The 15,172-nt window shown below is 48.0% G+C and overlaps 1 protein-coding gene across 6 annotated transcripts in view; it reads right to left on the bottom strand.

The window, feature by feature from the left end:
* The window catches only part of NRP2 (neuropilin 2), a 90,714-nt gene that overhangs the window by 29,536 nt on the left and 46,006 nt on the right, over positions 1–15,172 (bottom strand). For all 6 annotated transcript variants that reach the window (XM_037397718.1, XM_037397720.1, XM_037397719.1 and 3 more), the window contains exons 8-12: positions 14,726–14,870; positions 14,074–14,423; positions 12,801–12,945; positions 8,934–9,050; positions 6,267–6,419 (exon numbers count right to left, since the gene is read on the bottom strand). In XM_037397718.1, the coding sequence (XP_037253615.1) occupies positions 6,267–6,419; positions 8,934–9,050; positions 12,801–12,945; positions 14,074–14,423; positions 14,726–14,870 (910 nt within the window). The remainder of the gene's footprint in view (positions 1–6,266; positions 6,420–8,933; positions 9,051–12,800; positions 12,946–14,073; positions 14,424–14,725; positions 14,871–15,172) is intronic.

Here is a 15,172-nt window from a genome sequence, read left to right as displayed (position 1 = left end):
GGGGCAGCAGGGGATGAAGCCTCGCAGTTTCAGTCAGGCTGCAAGCCTGAGCCACGACAGCTTCCCCCCTCTGCAAGGTCAGCCTGCCTGTGCTTGGGTCCTACGCATCTCACTCCCTCTCCCAAGAAAAGCACCTTCCCTCACTGGTCTCAGCAGCACATCTGGAGGTTTTCCAGCAAAACCTGTCGGGCAGGATGTACACAAGCAATTACTGAGATTTCAGATTGCCCCCCCGCATTTCCACCTTGCTGGATATGGTTGAGTTACAAGCTGCTGCTCCTATGGAGGACCCACGCTGAATTGCCTTCACTTACGTCCCTCCAAAGGTCACCGCACTCTTCTTCATTGCAGAGCTTGTTTCACTGTGTGTTTCAGTGGCAGCGCTGTAGCCTGCTGGCAGCCACCTCTTGTCTGTCAAATCCCATAGGTGACACCTTCGGTCTGAGCCCCATCACCTGCCTGCACAGCCCCAAATGTCACTCTGGCCATGCTGTGCCAGGGCCAAGGGGACATCCCAGTGGGGTCTGATCCTGCCATTCTTACGGGGCATGTGAGCTGGAGGTTGCATCAGTCCTTGCCTTTCCCAGGAAGCGGATCAGCTCAGATCCCCTAGTGACTGCAGGGTGCTCTGGTAGCAGGGGGATGGCAGCTGCATGAATATGCAGATTGAAATTGGATAGTTATTATTTTTTAATTTTATTTTATTTTTTTTTTGGCAAGTCATACAAATTCACCTCAAAAGGCTGCCACCATAATTTCAGTGACAGGCCTCTCCTCAGTGACAGACTTTCATTTATGGAGGGAAATCAATCCTCCGTAAAACTAATATTTATATTAACTAGATCACTGTGTCTGCTGGAAAATCCCCTCAATTTTGATTACGTGTTAATTAGCCTGCCAAGTCCTTGCCGTTTCAGACTCTAAATCAGTCCATGAAAAGGCATAAACCCCCACACCTGCCCAGAACCAAGCCCTCCACCTGCTCTCTGGAGCCTTTCTAATGGATGGGCCATTACATCCTCTCTCTTAATTAAGCCTCACGTCCTCAACAGCATGGCATGATTGTGAGTCCTGCTGCCTCCCCTGGGAGTGCAGGGAGGGCACAGTGTCCCTGACAAACCAAATGCCAATTAGAGCCTGACATTTATGCTAAGTGAACTGCTTGCCACCACGCCGAGTCCACTGCCAGCCTGGCAGGCACCCTGTGTGCCCCTACATGAAACGGTGTGCGCAGATCCACCCGCGCCCCGCGTTTGTGCATGCACAATTAAAGGCATTAACAGAGCCATTGCTTCCACCACACAGGCTGCACATTGTGGCTTGCTCATGCATGCGTATGCTTTCCTAAACCAGGCTCTGTGACTCACAGGCTGCCAAGTCACTGCTGCGAAGTGACGGAGTGATGCACACGCTAAGATTTGAGAGACAGTGTCTTGTTTTCCAAAGAGCATTCCAGCCTGGTTTTATAGGCAGTGTGTGTCACTGGTGTCTGGGTCCAAAAAATGACTAAGGATTGAGACAGCAAGCAATGAAGAAATGGGTGAGCCGCAGAAGAATGGTTTCCTCTCTGCCTCCAGCCCAGCCCAGTGAGCAGGAGCTTTGCTGGCAATGCAGAGGCAGATGGTGCCTGTGCCCCTTCTCTCACGAAAGACAGTACGAGCATGAGGACAGCCACAGCCTGGCTACAGCCTGGCCCCAGCCCGTGGCCAGGACACTTGCACATCCCAGCCGACGCTAGCAAACCTGCCGTGATCTGGGTGCTGGGGCATCCCAGCTCCACCGTGCTGCAGGCAGCCAAAGCATGAATGACTTTTTAGAGTTTGCTGTCTTCACTGTGCAAACAAGTCAGGAGAGCTGCGTACAGCTTTGCTGAGAGGCAATCTGCACCACACATGGGGTGAGCAGGGAGAGACAGAGCCAGCTATGTGGCCTCCTTTCTCCTTCCCACAGTGTGCAGCTGCTCACTCATTGCACAGAAGTGCTTTACTTTCACACCACCCCACAAGCAAAACTCACTCCTACTTCAAAGGGGACAGGATTGACCCTAGAGGTCAAAATGTGTCCCCAAGGCACAAGCTCTGAGAGTAGTCTCATGAGAGTTAAGTGCAGACCCAGTTCAGTCCATTCCTGCTCCATTAACACCACGAAAACCTTTCTGCTAGTTTGCACAGAGTAGGATGAAGGCCTTCAGGCAGAATTTCTCATGGATCGCAGGAAAAATATGAAACTTTCCCTTTTAAGGATCCCATGGGAAAAACACAGGAATGGTAAAGGTTCACCATTGGCTCAAAAAAAGTACAACATTTGTTTTCCTTAAAAAAAAATAGCTCTTATAAAACTTCAATGCACTACAAACACCCCTCTGCTGGAAATGCTTCGAAACAAATAAACTTTTCCCTGCAGCGCCTGCCACCCAAATAAGCAGCATTCCTCACCCTCAAAGCCAGAAAGGCCACGGCCCACAACAGAAGCCCTCGGTGGGTTTTTGCAGCCCAGCCCAAGAGCTATGTGGTCTGGAGAGCCGCAAGGCTAAAATCGCTTTGTTTTCCGTGTGCATGTACAGCTGCCGACATCCGAACAACGTGGGGTTCACAGTGCTGCCAGGGCTCTGACCCTGCTGCCATGCTCCCCCAAATGAGAAGCACTGTGTGGTGGAGGTGCAGATCCCACAGTGCTCTTCTAGGGCCATAAGATATTTACTTAACGACTGCAAGAAAACTGGAGGGGAAAAAAATGACTTACACGAATTCCAGCTTTTCAGTGCCGGCTTGATAGTGTAGCACCACTGAGAGCAATGCAACTGCACCTACCCGCTGCGGATATAACCCAGGATTTTTACACCCTTCAGGATCAAGACCCTGGTGAAATTCAGAGTTGGTGAAGAGTTGAGGTGCCCAACTTACCAACCCAGATTTCTTTTCAGGTCTTAAGACCTCTCTCTATCTTGACACAAATGGCACATTGACATTGCATGCAGCAGGAAGGGGCTCGAAACCTCACTGAAACCTGAACTTTTTGCTCCTTGAAGCTTGCTAGGTGCAGCTAAGGGGAATCTTTCTACAGATAGGAAGCATCTGAAAATCCATAGAGGGAAAAATCCTGGCAATCTCTTGTGGGGGCATGGAAAAGGGAGAAACAGTATTTTCTAGGCTTGCAAAGGGCAGGGTAACAGCTGGAACCATGCTGGGTTTCTGCTGAGTTGGGCACTTTGGGTCAACTTCCACCAACAGGGTCCCCAGACATGTAACGGGAGCCTGCAGGAGAGGACGTGGAGCTAATCCATGGTGTGAAGAGCCCAAGGAACAGAGGGCTAAAAAAAGAAATGCAGAGCTGCCTGAAAGAGTATCTTGGAAATAAAAATAGTGGAATGAGAGCAGTGGGTGTCTTGTCAGTCTTGAGAAGTCCTCCGTGCCAAAGACGAGGAGGAATTGCATACAGCGCATAAAATGAAATCGGGAGATATCTGAGGAATTCAGGCCTGTCTCTCAGCAGACTTTTCTAATCAAGTGCCTCACAGAGGATATTTCACCATGGTCATTTCCTCCCCCCCCTCTCTCATGCAGACTGAGCCAGGGGTCCTCCTTTCATTATTTTTTTTTTTTCCTTTTAATTTTAATTCTTGTTTTGCAATTTTCAGAAGAAGTAGAAACACATCCCACATGGCTCTTAAAGGCACAGCACATTTCCTTGCTACTGTGGAGCAGCCCAGGCTTCTAGCCCAGGCCAGCACCTTTAAATCACGAGTAAATTGGGATCCAGCAGCTTTGAGTTCCCGTTAGCTTTTGCCCTGCCCCTAAACCAAGCACAGCTGCTCTCCTTCACCCAACTGCTCACCCCAGGGTGGGGAATTCACAAGAAAAGACCACCCTGAACAAGGGCTTTTCATTCCTTGCTCCCTGGAGTCTGAAGATGAATTTTCTAAGTAGAAACAAAACGCTGGAGGGAACGTGAGGGAAAGGCAGGGGAAGAATGGGGGAGTGTGAACTAAACAATGCTTCGATTCTGTCCCACCGAGGGGCTGGCATCGCTTCTGTTTCATGTTTCTTGAGTTGCTTTTAAAAGCTGTGTGAGGAGGAAAAAAGCAAATAGTTGTTTCCTTTTGTGTCCTGTCTTCTTCATTTCTAAGAGCAGGACCAAAGCGAGGCAGGGCAGCGATGCCTTTGCATGCCGGCCACTCTGCAGCCTGGTGCGGCATGGGCAAGGCAGCGGCACAGCCGCCGGCAGGGCTCATCTCTGCCCGATGCTGATGCCACGGCAGTGCCAACAACCAACCCTCAGCCTGTGCCAGGTGCCTGCTGCTGGCACCCTCCAGCACTGTGGGCAAGTCACTTCAGCCCTTGCAGCAGCCACCTCCTCTTCCTCCTCCTCCCCTGCCCATGACTTGCCGAGCGCCTGCACCCCGTCCGTGCTTCAGTGCCTGGCTCAGCCCGGCGCCGTAACCCAGAGCTCTGCGCACCGGCACGAGACTACATCACTGAGCGCAGTAGCAGAATGTTCCCCTGGCCACAGCAATGAGGTTTTGCAGTTCTTAACTAACTAAGAAAGAGAAGAAAGGGTAGAAGAAGGGTAAAACCCCCCCAAAACTGCCTGCTGAGCCATCTGAGGCAGCACCAGCCTCTCCCGGACTGTGCACGTGCGCACACACGCGCATGCGCACATACGACACAGTCTTCTAAGAAACTATGGCCAACTAATTGTAGGGAGACTCAAGGGAGAGGAAATGAAATGAAAAATTGAGTCTGAGTTATAAAAATAAGTAATTTTTATCCTACTTGCAGGAGGCTTATATTAATTAAACATTATTACAGCAAAAGAGATGGGGAGGGTTATTAAGTCTGGGGCTTGCTGTAAGTGTTCTCTCCTGTTGCCTGAGGCTGCACTGAGCTCCAGATATTAATCTTCCAAAGCACTCAAATGCTGAAGAGATAAACACTTGAAATATGAAAATATTTTTCTCCATAGCAGACACAGTGTCCCTATGTCATGCCAAAGAATTTGTCAGATGTCCATATATGTTGCACTTAACAGCATTACCGTGTCTCTTGGAAAATGCCGAGCACCTCAGGAGCTGAAGAGAGAAATGATGTGTGCATTTATGTGGGGGTGATTTGTGTGTGGAGATGTAGCAGATTCTCCTCTTCCCATATGTTTCTGGAATACATATTTTCCTCTTTAGCACTGCCTACCAGGTGTTGGCTGCACGGCTTTCCAACTGGCTGGCAGCACTGCCAATCTGGCCAGTGCCTCTGCCAGGTGGCTAACAGGTTCGCCTGAATGTTTGCATCTCGAGACTCAACCTCACTGGGGGGAGGGCGGGGAGGAGCCCACAGCATGCATGGCACCCTGGGTGCATGGCACAGAAACACTGGAGTCACCAGGCATCGGAGCAGAGCTGCAGACAGGTAAGATCAGCCAGCTCTCCCTGGGGGAGCCCTGAGTTTGATAAGCAATGACTGATAGTGAAGAGAAGCGATGCTGCAGTGATGCAGTCAACTGTCACAAGGAAACTGGCAAATGTTCTTCATGCCACCCATGCCACAAAGTCAGTAAGGGTAAAGCAAGGGCACTAGTCCCAGGGCAAGTTCCAAGATGTGAGGCTGAAGAACCTGATCTATCAACCACACTGCCAGAGGCAGGCTCCCTTCCAACCCATGCCAGCACATCTCAGTGAGGTCCTCCATACATTAGGCTCTGCCATGCTCATGCAAATCTTCTGCTTCTAAAGCACAGTAGAGAAAAAGAGCAAAAGTCAAACAGCAAGATGCTGGCATATTTCAGCATTTTTAGGGCTTAGCTCATCTTTCACTTGGAGGAGGTTGAAATCCAGCCTATGCAAGCCCGGAGTGCAGAATAGCTGAAGACTATAGGCAGCCCGAGCAACATATGGGAGGAAGAAATGCATCTCTAACAAAAGAGGAAATGCATTCTGCAGAAAAAGCACTGGGTCCTACAGAAGATGTTTGGAACAGAATGTGGAACAGAGCCTGGGCTAACCTTCATAGTCACAGGGGGTTCAAAGCCCAGTGTCTGATTCAAGGCTATCTCAAGAGGATAGTTAGTACAACTCGGTGCCAGCGGTCACAGACCTATAAATAAGTCATGAACCATACAGCAAAGCATCTGAAAGCTTCCACAAAAGAAAACGTTCAGCTCTGCACAGCCTTCACAACTCTCGACAGCTGTCCAATAATCAGTCATACTGTTCACACGGAGAAAGCCCCATCAGCTCCCTCTTCCCTGTTTTGGTACGGTATTAACCGTCTTACCAGGCACAGTCTCAGAGCTTGGTTCAGAGTCGCCCATCCAGGTGCTTGTAGGCTGCACAGACCACGTATAACCCATTGCCAAGTCATGTGACCAACCACAGAGGTCTTCAGGGAGATCAAAGTTGCAGTTGAAGTTCACAGGGAGGTGGAAATCTTACGAAAAGAAATAGAAGCAAAATAATAAAGTTGGATTAAAAAATGACCTGCCCGTGAAGGGTTGCTATTAAAAAACAAGCCAAAACTAAAATAGCTGGCAAGCCATAAATACTGAAGAAAGCATGAAATCTCACTCACGCTGATGCTTTTAACCCATCTCACATTTCGTCAGCTCCAGGGATCAGCCTTAAATTCTGCATCATCAAAATGCTCACACCACGTCCTGTGGCTAATCCACCAAACTAAGCAAATATAAAAGCCAGTACCAAACGCTTGCAGACTCTAATCAGCACCTTCTCTTCAGCCCCTGGAGTGGTCAAATATTAAATGCCTTCTTAAATGTCAGGGAAGAGCGCTTCCTGAGTGCCCTGTGCTGATCAGTTCCTGCTCTGGCTCCAAAAGGAGAATCTCAAGTGCTCCAGAAACCCAGCTCCTGAGTGACAGATCTAGCCACTTGCACCAGACGGGAGCTGTCTGTCAACGTGGTGAGCTGTCACTCACCCCTTCCTACCTTCTTGTGGAAATGCTACCAGGGGAAACATGGGGCCACCATGAGCTCAGGCTTTTGGATTCTGAGTGAAAGGAGCCAGCCTCTATTTCTAGCTCCACTATGGACTCACCACATGGTCTTTGGGCGAGTCATTTAATTTTTCATCTGTGAAACAGAAGCAGAGTTAATTCCCCTGTGTCAACAGCTTTAAAAGCTCTGGAGAGCTTTCCTGCAGAGACAGGTCTGTGGGCAGGAGGGCATATACCAGAGGCTGCACGTAGCAGCAAGGCAGCTGCTGGCTCCTTCAGTTGGGGAAACAGCCAGAAGGCACAGAGGCTGCAGAAAAGATCCGAGACCATCCCAAAGACTCAGCGGACATGCACGTCAGAGTCCAATTATAGGCCGGGTTTTTCCTGAGCAAAGAGGAAGTTTTAAATCACAGTGCCCACAAAGTGAGTGATAGCCAGGAGGAGGTGAATGACTCAAGCGATAGGCATCAGGGAACTTTGCTGTGAGGGGCAGAGGGCTTTCTTTACATGCTCCCACTCCGAAATAAAACAATGCAGATCATGCATCCTTTTATTCCAATCTAATCTCATACCCTGGAGAGCAGCATTGTTTCTGTTTGGCTGTCATAAATCTGATTGTCCAGAGAAACACACTCATTGTTTATGGAGTACCAGAATGAAAATTGTTACTAAATCTGAGGGAAGCTGATGGGAAAGCTGCTTCCACGCTCCATGGTATACTCCGCTTGCTCTCCTGCCCTGGACTGCACCCAGGAACTGTGTTGTTGCAGAGATTATTACTGGCCTAAATTTCCTCTCTGCAGTTTCCCACATGCCTCAATGGTAGCAGGGTTGCACAAGTTTATCACTGAGGCAAAGCAATAAGCATCAGGCCCTTTGAGATACTTCTGCAACTTGCATTTCCAGAACTGAACTACAGCAGAATCCTGATGGGAGGTGTGAAAAAGCCAGTTAATGTTCTTTTTAGAATTTATTTATTTTAAATTTTTTCTCTGGGGCTGGAAGCTGAAATGACAGAAGTCCTAGGAGATATCTCAAAAGGCAGCTTTTCCTCAGGAGATTTCTTGTTGCAGTCCTTGCATAAATGCCTCAGCCCCAGCGCTGAGGCCCAGGCTTTGCTGTTGTGCCCAGGGGCACGTATCTCCTGCATACTGCACAGCTCTGCCAAGCCCTCTCTCCTTAATCTGGACATTTCACAAGCTTTAGATGCTCACATCCCCCTTGCAAGGAGCAGAATATGATGTCTGTTCTTTTACAGGTAGGAATCTGAGGCAGAGAAACTTAGCTCCCCCAGCACTGGCTTTTAACAAGCACAGCACGTAGTCTAAACTAACGTTCAGCCTCTTCTATAGTCAGTAGAGGCAGGCAAGCACCACAGATACCAAACCATTTCTGTATATCTGACAGCCATCTAAGGCCAGGAGGACAAACTCCTGCCTGGAGTTAGTGTTCCCCTCTCTCTGCTGCTGGCACAAGGCGCTCAAACTGTCCTCCGAAATTTTAAGCAGCTGATATTAGGGAAGATGATCCTTAACAGATAGGTGTTCAGGACATCAGCCTTCTCTACGTGTCGTGATTTACTCCCACAGTTGTGACCTCTGCAGGAGCTCAGCATACCGAGCAGCCTGAATCTCTTTCCTGAATCACCTTCTGAATTTATGACATCCAGCCAAGGGGATCTGGAACACAGGTGACTCTAAACAGGGCACTAAGTGAGTTTCCTCGGGTCACGTAAGGAAGCTGGGAGAACAGCTCTTCAAGTCCCGTACCGTAGGGACTGAATTAGCTGCTATCTCTTGCTCTTGCATCCTTTCTTGATATAACTTATCAGATTTTGTTTGGGTTTTTTTATCTTGGCCTATCACTAATAATATTACACTAAGCTTTCCAGGAATCAGCCCCATGTATAGGAACTAATGGGAAGATAAGAGTATTTGCTTAGCTCTTAACCCATCCCTTATTGAGATGAAGATGTGCTGCTCTGATACATACCCTCCTCTTCTCCACAGCTATCACCACACTCTGTTGCCTCTTCATCAGTTGGGTATGGGGTGGTGGTCTGTTCGCTCTTCAAAGTGGGCACCAGTGTCTCTGCAGTGGGCTTTACATCTGAAAAAAATGGAGCAGAGATGCTATTTGCCACAGACAGTACAAAAAGCCCAGGTAGGAGGAAACAAAGCAAAAAATCTTTTTCTCGTGTTCTTATAATGTTAGGAAGACATAGAACAAGAATACCATGAGATTTCCACGTGTTACAAATGTCAGCATGGTTTGAACTTCAAGTGAACTGGCTGTTTCCATATGGGAGTTCTTTTGATTTAGAGTTCCTGTTGGACAAGGCTCTCCTCTAGACATACATGCTACTTTTTCTCTTAATTTTTTAAACGACACTGGTGTTGGCAATCCACTTAGCTGTCATTACTGGATAAGAGAGATCACAGGCAGAATGTCTTTTTCTTTCATAAAGGCATATGACACGTTAAAAAAACCACACACAACATTCCCACCAATTGTGCCAATTTATAAAACAAGTCACTCAAACCCACAAATGACGTAACCACAAGCGGACCCAGAGGATCCCCTAGTGCGCTCTGGCTCGCTGCAGAAAGCATCTGGTTTCACACTCCAGGCTCCTGACTACGCTTTCAAAGGGTCTCTGTCCAATTTCCCTCTCTCCAACATGGCCCGTGTGAAACAACCTCCAAGCAGGTGTCAAGGGAAATTTAAGCAAGAAAGGGAAGGATATTAAGATCAACAGTAAACGACATTAGGTTCCAGCAGTCTCTCCTTTTACGGGCGCGTTAACTGGAGTACAGCAGGCTTGATTCTTTCCACTTTTAAAAAGAGGCTGCTTTGCTCAGTTATGTGTGATTGTGTTTCTTTGTCGGCACCCTTCAGGATATCATTTAATAAAGCCAGAAGCAGGAGGAAATGGCTAAATACATTGAATATTTTCCATAGGCTCCTTTCTGCCCTTTTATTTTCCTGTTATTAAACATGTTGCACATAAACTCTCAGCATTCTTTTACTTTTTTTTCCCCACTGGCTGTCTTTTGTTCAGGATAAAATACCAAATAACCTCAAAGTCTTTTAATTTGTCAGTTCAAATTTGTTACAACCCCATAAAACTCCAAATGCAACAAAGAAGCAAATTGCAAGCAGCCAGGCACAGAAAAATGTCATAAAAAAGGAAACAAAAAAAAAAAAAAAAAGCAGCAGGTGAAGGCAACATATCAAAAGCTGCAAGTTATTTAGAGCTGGTACATTTTTTTAGGTTGTTGTTCTTGTATATTGAGATTTATAGCTGAAATATGACAATGTGGAAGGACCTTGAAAGCCAAGTCCCATACGGGACACAGATGCTGAGAGGATGTAAATCAACAGTGCTGCATTGCCCTGGACAAGCCACAGATACGTATCTTGAAAAATCAGTTACCATGGCAGAGCTGAAACACGATGGTTACAAGAGATAATGAAAATAGCAGGCAGGACAACGTGATGTGTGAAATGGAAAGTGAAAAAGAGATCTTGCTTGCTTGCTTTCTCTCTCCCTGACCCAGCAAGTGTCTGTGCAACTGGTGGTAACTGCTGATCAAAATGCAAAGTCACTGTGCAATTGAAACCAGATGTTGGGAACTTCAAAGGAGAGAAAACCAGCTGCAAGTAAACATTCATCAATCTCCACTCTTCAGAGGAAAAATTTTGGCAGGTCTTTGAAAGAAGCCAATTGCTGACTCTCTGCTTCCCAATTTTTGAGGTACTAGCCAACTAGTTTGTGAGCTCAGTTGCTGTTCAGTTACCTGTTTGACTTGGTAATTAAGATGCTTGTTGCCGATAAGAAAGAGAAACAGCTGTGCAGGGTACATATGGGCTTAGGCCCTCACTTGAAAATATTTTCAATCAGCTTGTTTTAATCCATCTCTTAATCTTGTTCCCAAGCAAGTGTGGTTGCCTGGGTTTTCACAGCCAGTTCTGTAACTTGCCTGGGTCCTCCCAGCGAAGGAGGGCTGTACCTTGGCATTGTCGAGGACTGCTGCTTGTAGCCAGCCTGGGTTTAGCATGCAGATAATGCTATGGGCTATCTCTGCTCCCCAGGTTGCATCAGGGATACAAATGCTTTTTATAACATGGTGAATCCACAAGATTACAAGCCCTGCTCTGATTAGAAAGCTGAATGCCTTTAGATCAATAAAGCTACGAATATTTATGACTTGGCAGTTGAGTTTTAAACATTGCAATGTGGAAATGATTAGACAGCCACACTGAGAAATGACCATAAACCACCCTGCCTGGATAAAACATGGGCTGTTACTGCTGATACTGAAACTAAGCGTGGACATAGCCATAGAAGAAAATTTGGAAAAAATAGCACAAGAAGTTGGGGATGCCAAGTCCCTCTTATTCTGATTTGGAGGAGCGCAATGGTGGGGCTGACGTGTACATGGTCAGAGGTCTTGTGCAACTGCCTCCCTTTGCAGCAGTGATGCAGCACTGTGATGCACCAGCCAGCAGCGGTCTGCAGAGATGGGGCTGCTGGAGACTCCCGGGAGCTGCAGGCAGCAGCAATGCAGGAGCTGCCTGACCACTTCCACATGGAGCCTCAGCTCCCGCTGCTCGCATGAAAGCCACGGCGCCTGCTTCTCCTACAACATCCCAAAGATGCTGTAAGATTTAAATTCAGATCTAATCTTGATTTAAAGTCCAGATAATTTACAATGGATTCCCAGTCCAGGGGGAGATTTGCCATTGATTTCAAAGGTGAAAAATGATCATTATTAACTGTGTGTACGCGTGTTGTCTGATTTGCTGTTAAGTGTTTGTAATGCATCTCACAGCACATCACCCAAGGAAAGGGTAGTACAGACTCCAGAAAAGGGTGGAAAAAACCTCTGCATCCTTTAAGCTTCCTAGAATGGGAATTCTTATGACAAAATGCCTTCTACAGATGTGTTTATAAAATAGAAATCATACCTCTTTATCACTGACATCTGGACACCAGATTCAGATTTAAGCAGATTATTAAAAAATAAAATAAATTTTAAAAAGGGACAACTAACCACTGGCACTGAAAAGCTAGCATCAGACCCAATGAGCTGTTGGGTGTGTTTTTGGCTTTTGGGGATGAAACCATGGAGCTATCAATCACCACTGGGCCTCAGAGGGTCAGAGGCACAACCTTTGCTGATCCCAGTGAGTGTGTTAGATAGTTTTCACCTCTGTATTAAAAACAATGGTGGCTGCAAGGCATAACACTTGTGAAAAACAGGTGGGCAAAAGTGAACAAACTTCCCTGGTCTTAGGGATGCTGTAGAGATGTTGTAGAGTTAAATCCCCAATCTTTTTTCTGCAAAAGGAACATGGGGTTCAGTGAGAGAGGGACGTTTCTTTTTACAGCAAAGCCTTATCATGGCAACTCAGGTTACCTGTACTGGTTACTGCACCCCTCTTCTGCACCTCTGTTTCTCTCCCTATTTTTTATCTTACCCATGTGGATTAAAAAGCCCAAATGTTATCTAACACAGAGACTGGGAAAGCCTGCACATCCAGATAAAAAAATCTGAAAGGAGGGAGAGGGGAGCTGGGGAGAATTCCTGTATGGGGCTTTGTGTGAAAGCTTAGATTAGGGTCCAAACATTGCTGCTACATCCTGCATCAAGGCCAGTACTTTTTAGGGTGGAAGTAAAAAGATGGGGTCAGGCCACACTGCAGGGTCTGCCTTCGTGGCTGCAGTCTCCCTGCCACGGCACGGCCCTGAGGTGGGACTACAGGGAGAGATATAACCTTACACATGCACCTTGCTCGTTCAGTGCCTGCTGCAGCCCCGATGGAGCCAGTGGGCAGAGGTGCAGGGGCTCCTACCTGTCCAGTCGCAGCCCAGCACCTCCAGACGCATTCCTATTCCTGCTGGGGACCACCTCTCTGGGTGCACTCGGACGTATTGGGCAGGAACAGGATCAAACCTCCGGACTTCAGGGATATCGTAGTGGATATTGCCTTCAAAAAGCTAGAGAGAGAAAGAGAGGAAGGGGGGTGGGGAAGGCAAGTGATGCGTGTGTCCCACATGCTCTCCACCAGACTTGATAATTTGGGTCTGGCAGGATGCAGCCACAGTTTGAAATCGTTTAGCTGTCCGACTAGCGGCCATTGAGTCCATCTGAACAGAAATTGGGCTGTTCCTGCTCAGTTTCATAAGGACCAGATAGGCTGTTTTTAAGAAACTTGCACAATCTCTCTTGGCCTCTGCTTTATACCCAGGGGTCAGATTCTGATCCAAGCCACACAGGGGAAGCTTGGGAAATATCCACTGACTTCACATATAAATAAGATCAGATTTGTCCTTTGGCAAATAAAGAAGCTACTGCATGTTCTAATATAGTGTAAACGCTCATTCTTCCTCACAGTCCAAGTACTGCTGCTTTTCAGCTTACGTGCATGAACTCAAGTCTGTGGGGAATAAACAGAGGGCTAAAGATAGCATCAGGCCTTCTAAGACTCATTTGTAGGATCAGGAAAAATTAAAAGTTACCCAAATTTTCAGAAGCAGATGAGTTTGCATAAAACCAGAACAGACAGGAGCAGAGAATTCATTTATTCCTCAAGCCCCCTGTCACTCCCATACTGCTAAGTGGAAAGATTATGGGGAACTCCAGTGATATGGGAAAAACATGGGGAATTTCAGGGTCACTCCAGTGTGGCAAAAGGGACTTAAGATTTAGCACATTTCCCAAAGAGAAGTTGTGATTCATCTTCCTCTTCCAGAGGTGTAAGCCACAACAGCAACATCTTTCCCCTTAAAATGCGTAATTAGTTTCTGTCAAACATAACCAAACACACCATCTTGTGCGCTCCGACCTGCAGGAGCTGGGAGGACCAGCAGGTGATGTCCACATCCCCAGACCTGGTCCACAATGAGAAATGAAGGGAAATTGCCTTCCTTCAGGCAAGGTGGAACTACAGCCTCCAGGGCAGCTTAGGAGCCACACCAGGGGACACAACCTAGGATTTCATGGTGACAACCCAAAGTCCCAAGGTCTCTGTGGGGACTGACAGCTGATTTCCCAAGACCTCATCAGGCAGACTGAAGATAGCCAGAAAGATATCTCATTTTGCAGCTGCTCCAGGTACTGCTTACCTTGGCTTGCATTGTTTTAGGGTCCTGGATGAAGTCCCAGTCCTTTCCATTCATGCTGTAGGCCACCTTAAACTTCTTCACGAAGGAGCGAGACTCAGTGGTGGTCACACTGTCCCCTCCACGAGCCCCCTGGATAATGACGCCTTTGATATTCTTTGGGATGCCGAGGTCCACCTGCAGCCATTCCTCCCCAGGCTGGGCTTGGGGGACGCGGGGAAACCAGCCTGAGCGGCTGCTCACCAAGCGGGCCATGCTGGGAGACCAGTCATAGCCTCTGATGGAAGAGGCTGAGATCTGTGAGTCAGGGATAAGGCCAGAAAGCATTCCCAGCAAGCTGGAGCAAGGTGAATCTGTAGGGAAAGAAAGGGCATGAACAGCCAGGGCAGCTGAACAAAGCACTCGTGGGTTTCCCCACAGGTTTAAGGTCTGAGCACTGAACCAGCACCAGCACTGGGTGCTTCCCACTTGCCTCTGGGGTCTGGGTGCCTGTTCCCCCAAGCACATCCCTTGGGTTGGGTGCCTCCATGCTGCTCATAGTGTCACCATCCCCACCCCAAGCAGCCCATGACAGCTGCAGGGGACAGCACCCCAGGACAGGCTGTAAGAGGGACAGAGAGGAGGGCTGAGGCCAAGGAGAGGAGAGGACCCTCACCAGTGATGCGGCAGCCATACAGCTCCAGCCTCAGGGCAATGCCGTTGTGCCAGCTCTGGGGACGGATGCGCACGAAGCGTGTGAGCACCGGGCTGTGGATCTTGTTGAGAACCACCTCTGTGGCATCCTCATTGGCCTGAAATGTCTGCAAGGGAAAGAAGGCAAAAACAGTTATCTTCTCCCCAGGCAGAAAGAAATAACCAGATCAACAGCTAAAACTGTTAACAGGGAAGACTGAGGAGAGGCTTTCTGGGCAAGGCCAGCCTCCAGCCAGGGCAAGCACCCAGGGGCAGGCAGGGAGAGCTGAGCCGCTGGCAGGACAGCATTCCTCAACTCACCCATCAAGCAGGAGACACAGGAGCTTGCTGCCCCGCTGCCTCTCACAGCACCCTGAGGCACCTCAGACTGTAAGGCCACAGCTGCTTTGAGCTCACCCCCAAACCTAGA

The sequence above is a fragment of the Falco rusticolus genome, chromosome 8, assembly GCF_015220075.1.
Source record: "Falco rusticolus isolate bFalRus1 chromosome 8, bFalRus1.pri, whole genome shotgun sequence".
NCBI classification, from domain to species: domain Eukaryota; kingdom Metazoa; phylum Chordata; class Aves; order Falconiformes; family Falconidae; genus Falco; species Falco rusticolus.
The sequence above is the reverse complement of the archived record's forward strand: the minus strand, read 5'-3'. Positions and strand labels throughout refer to the sequence as shown.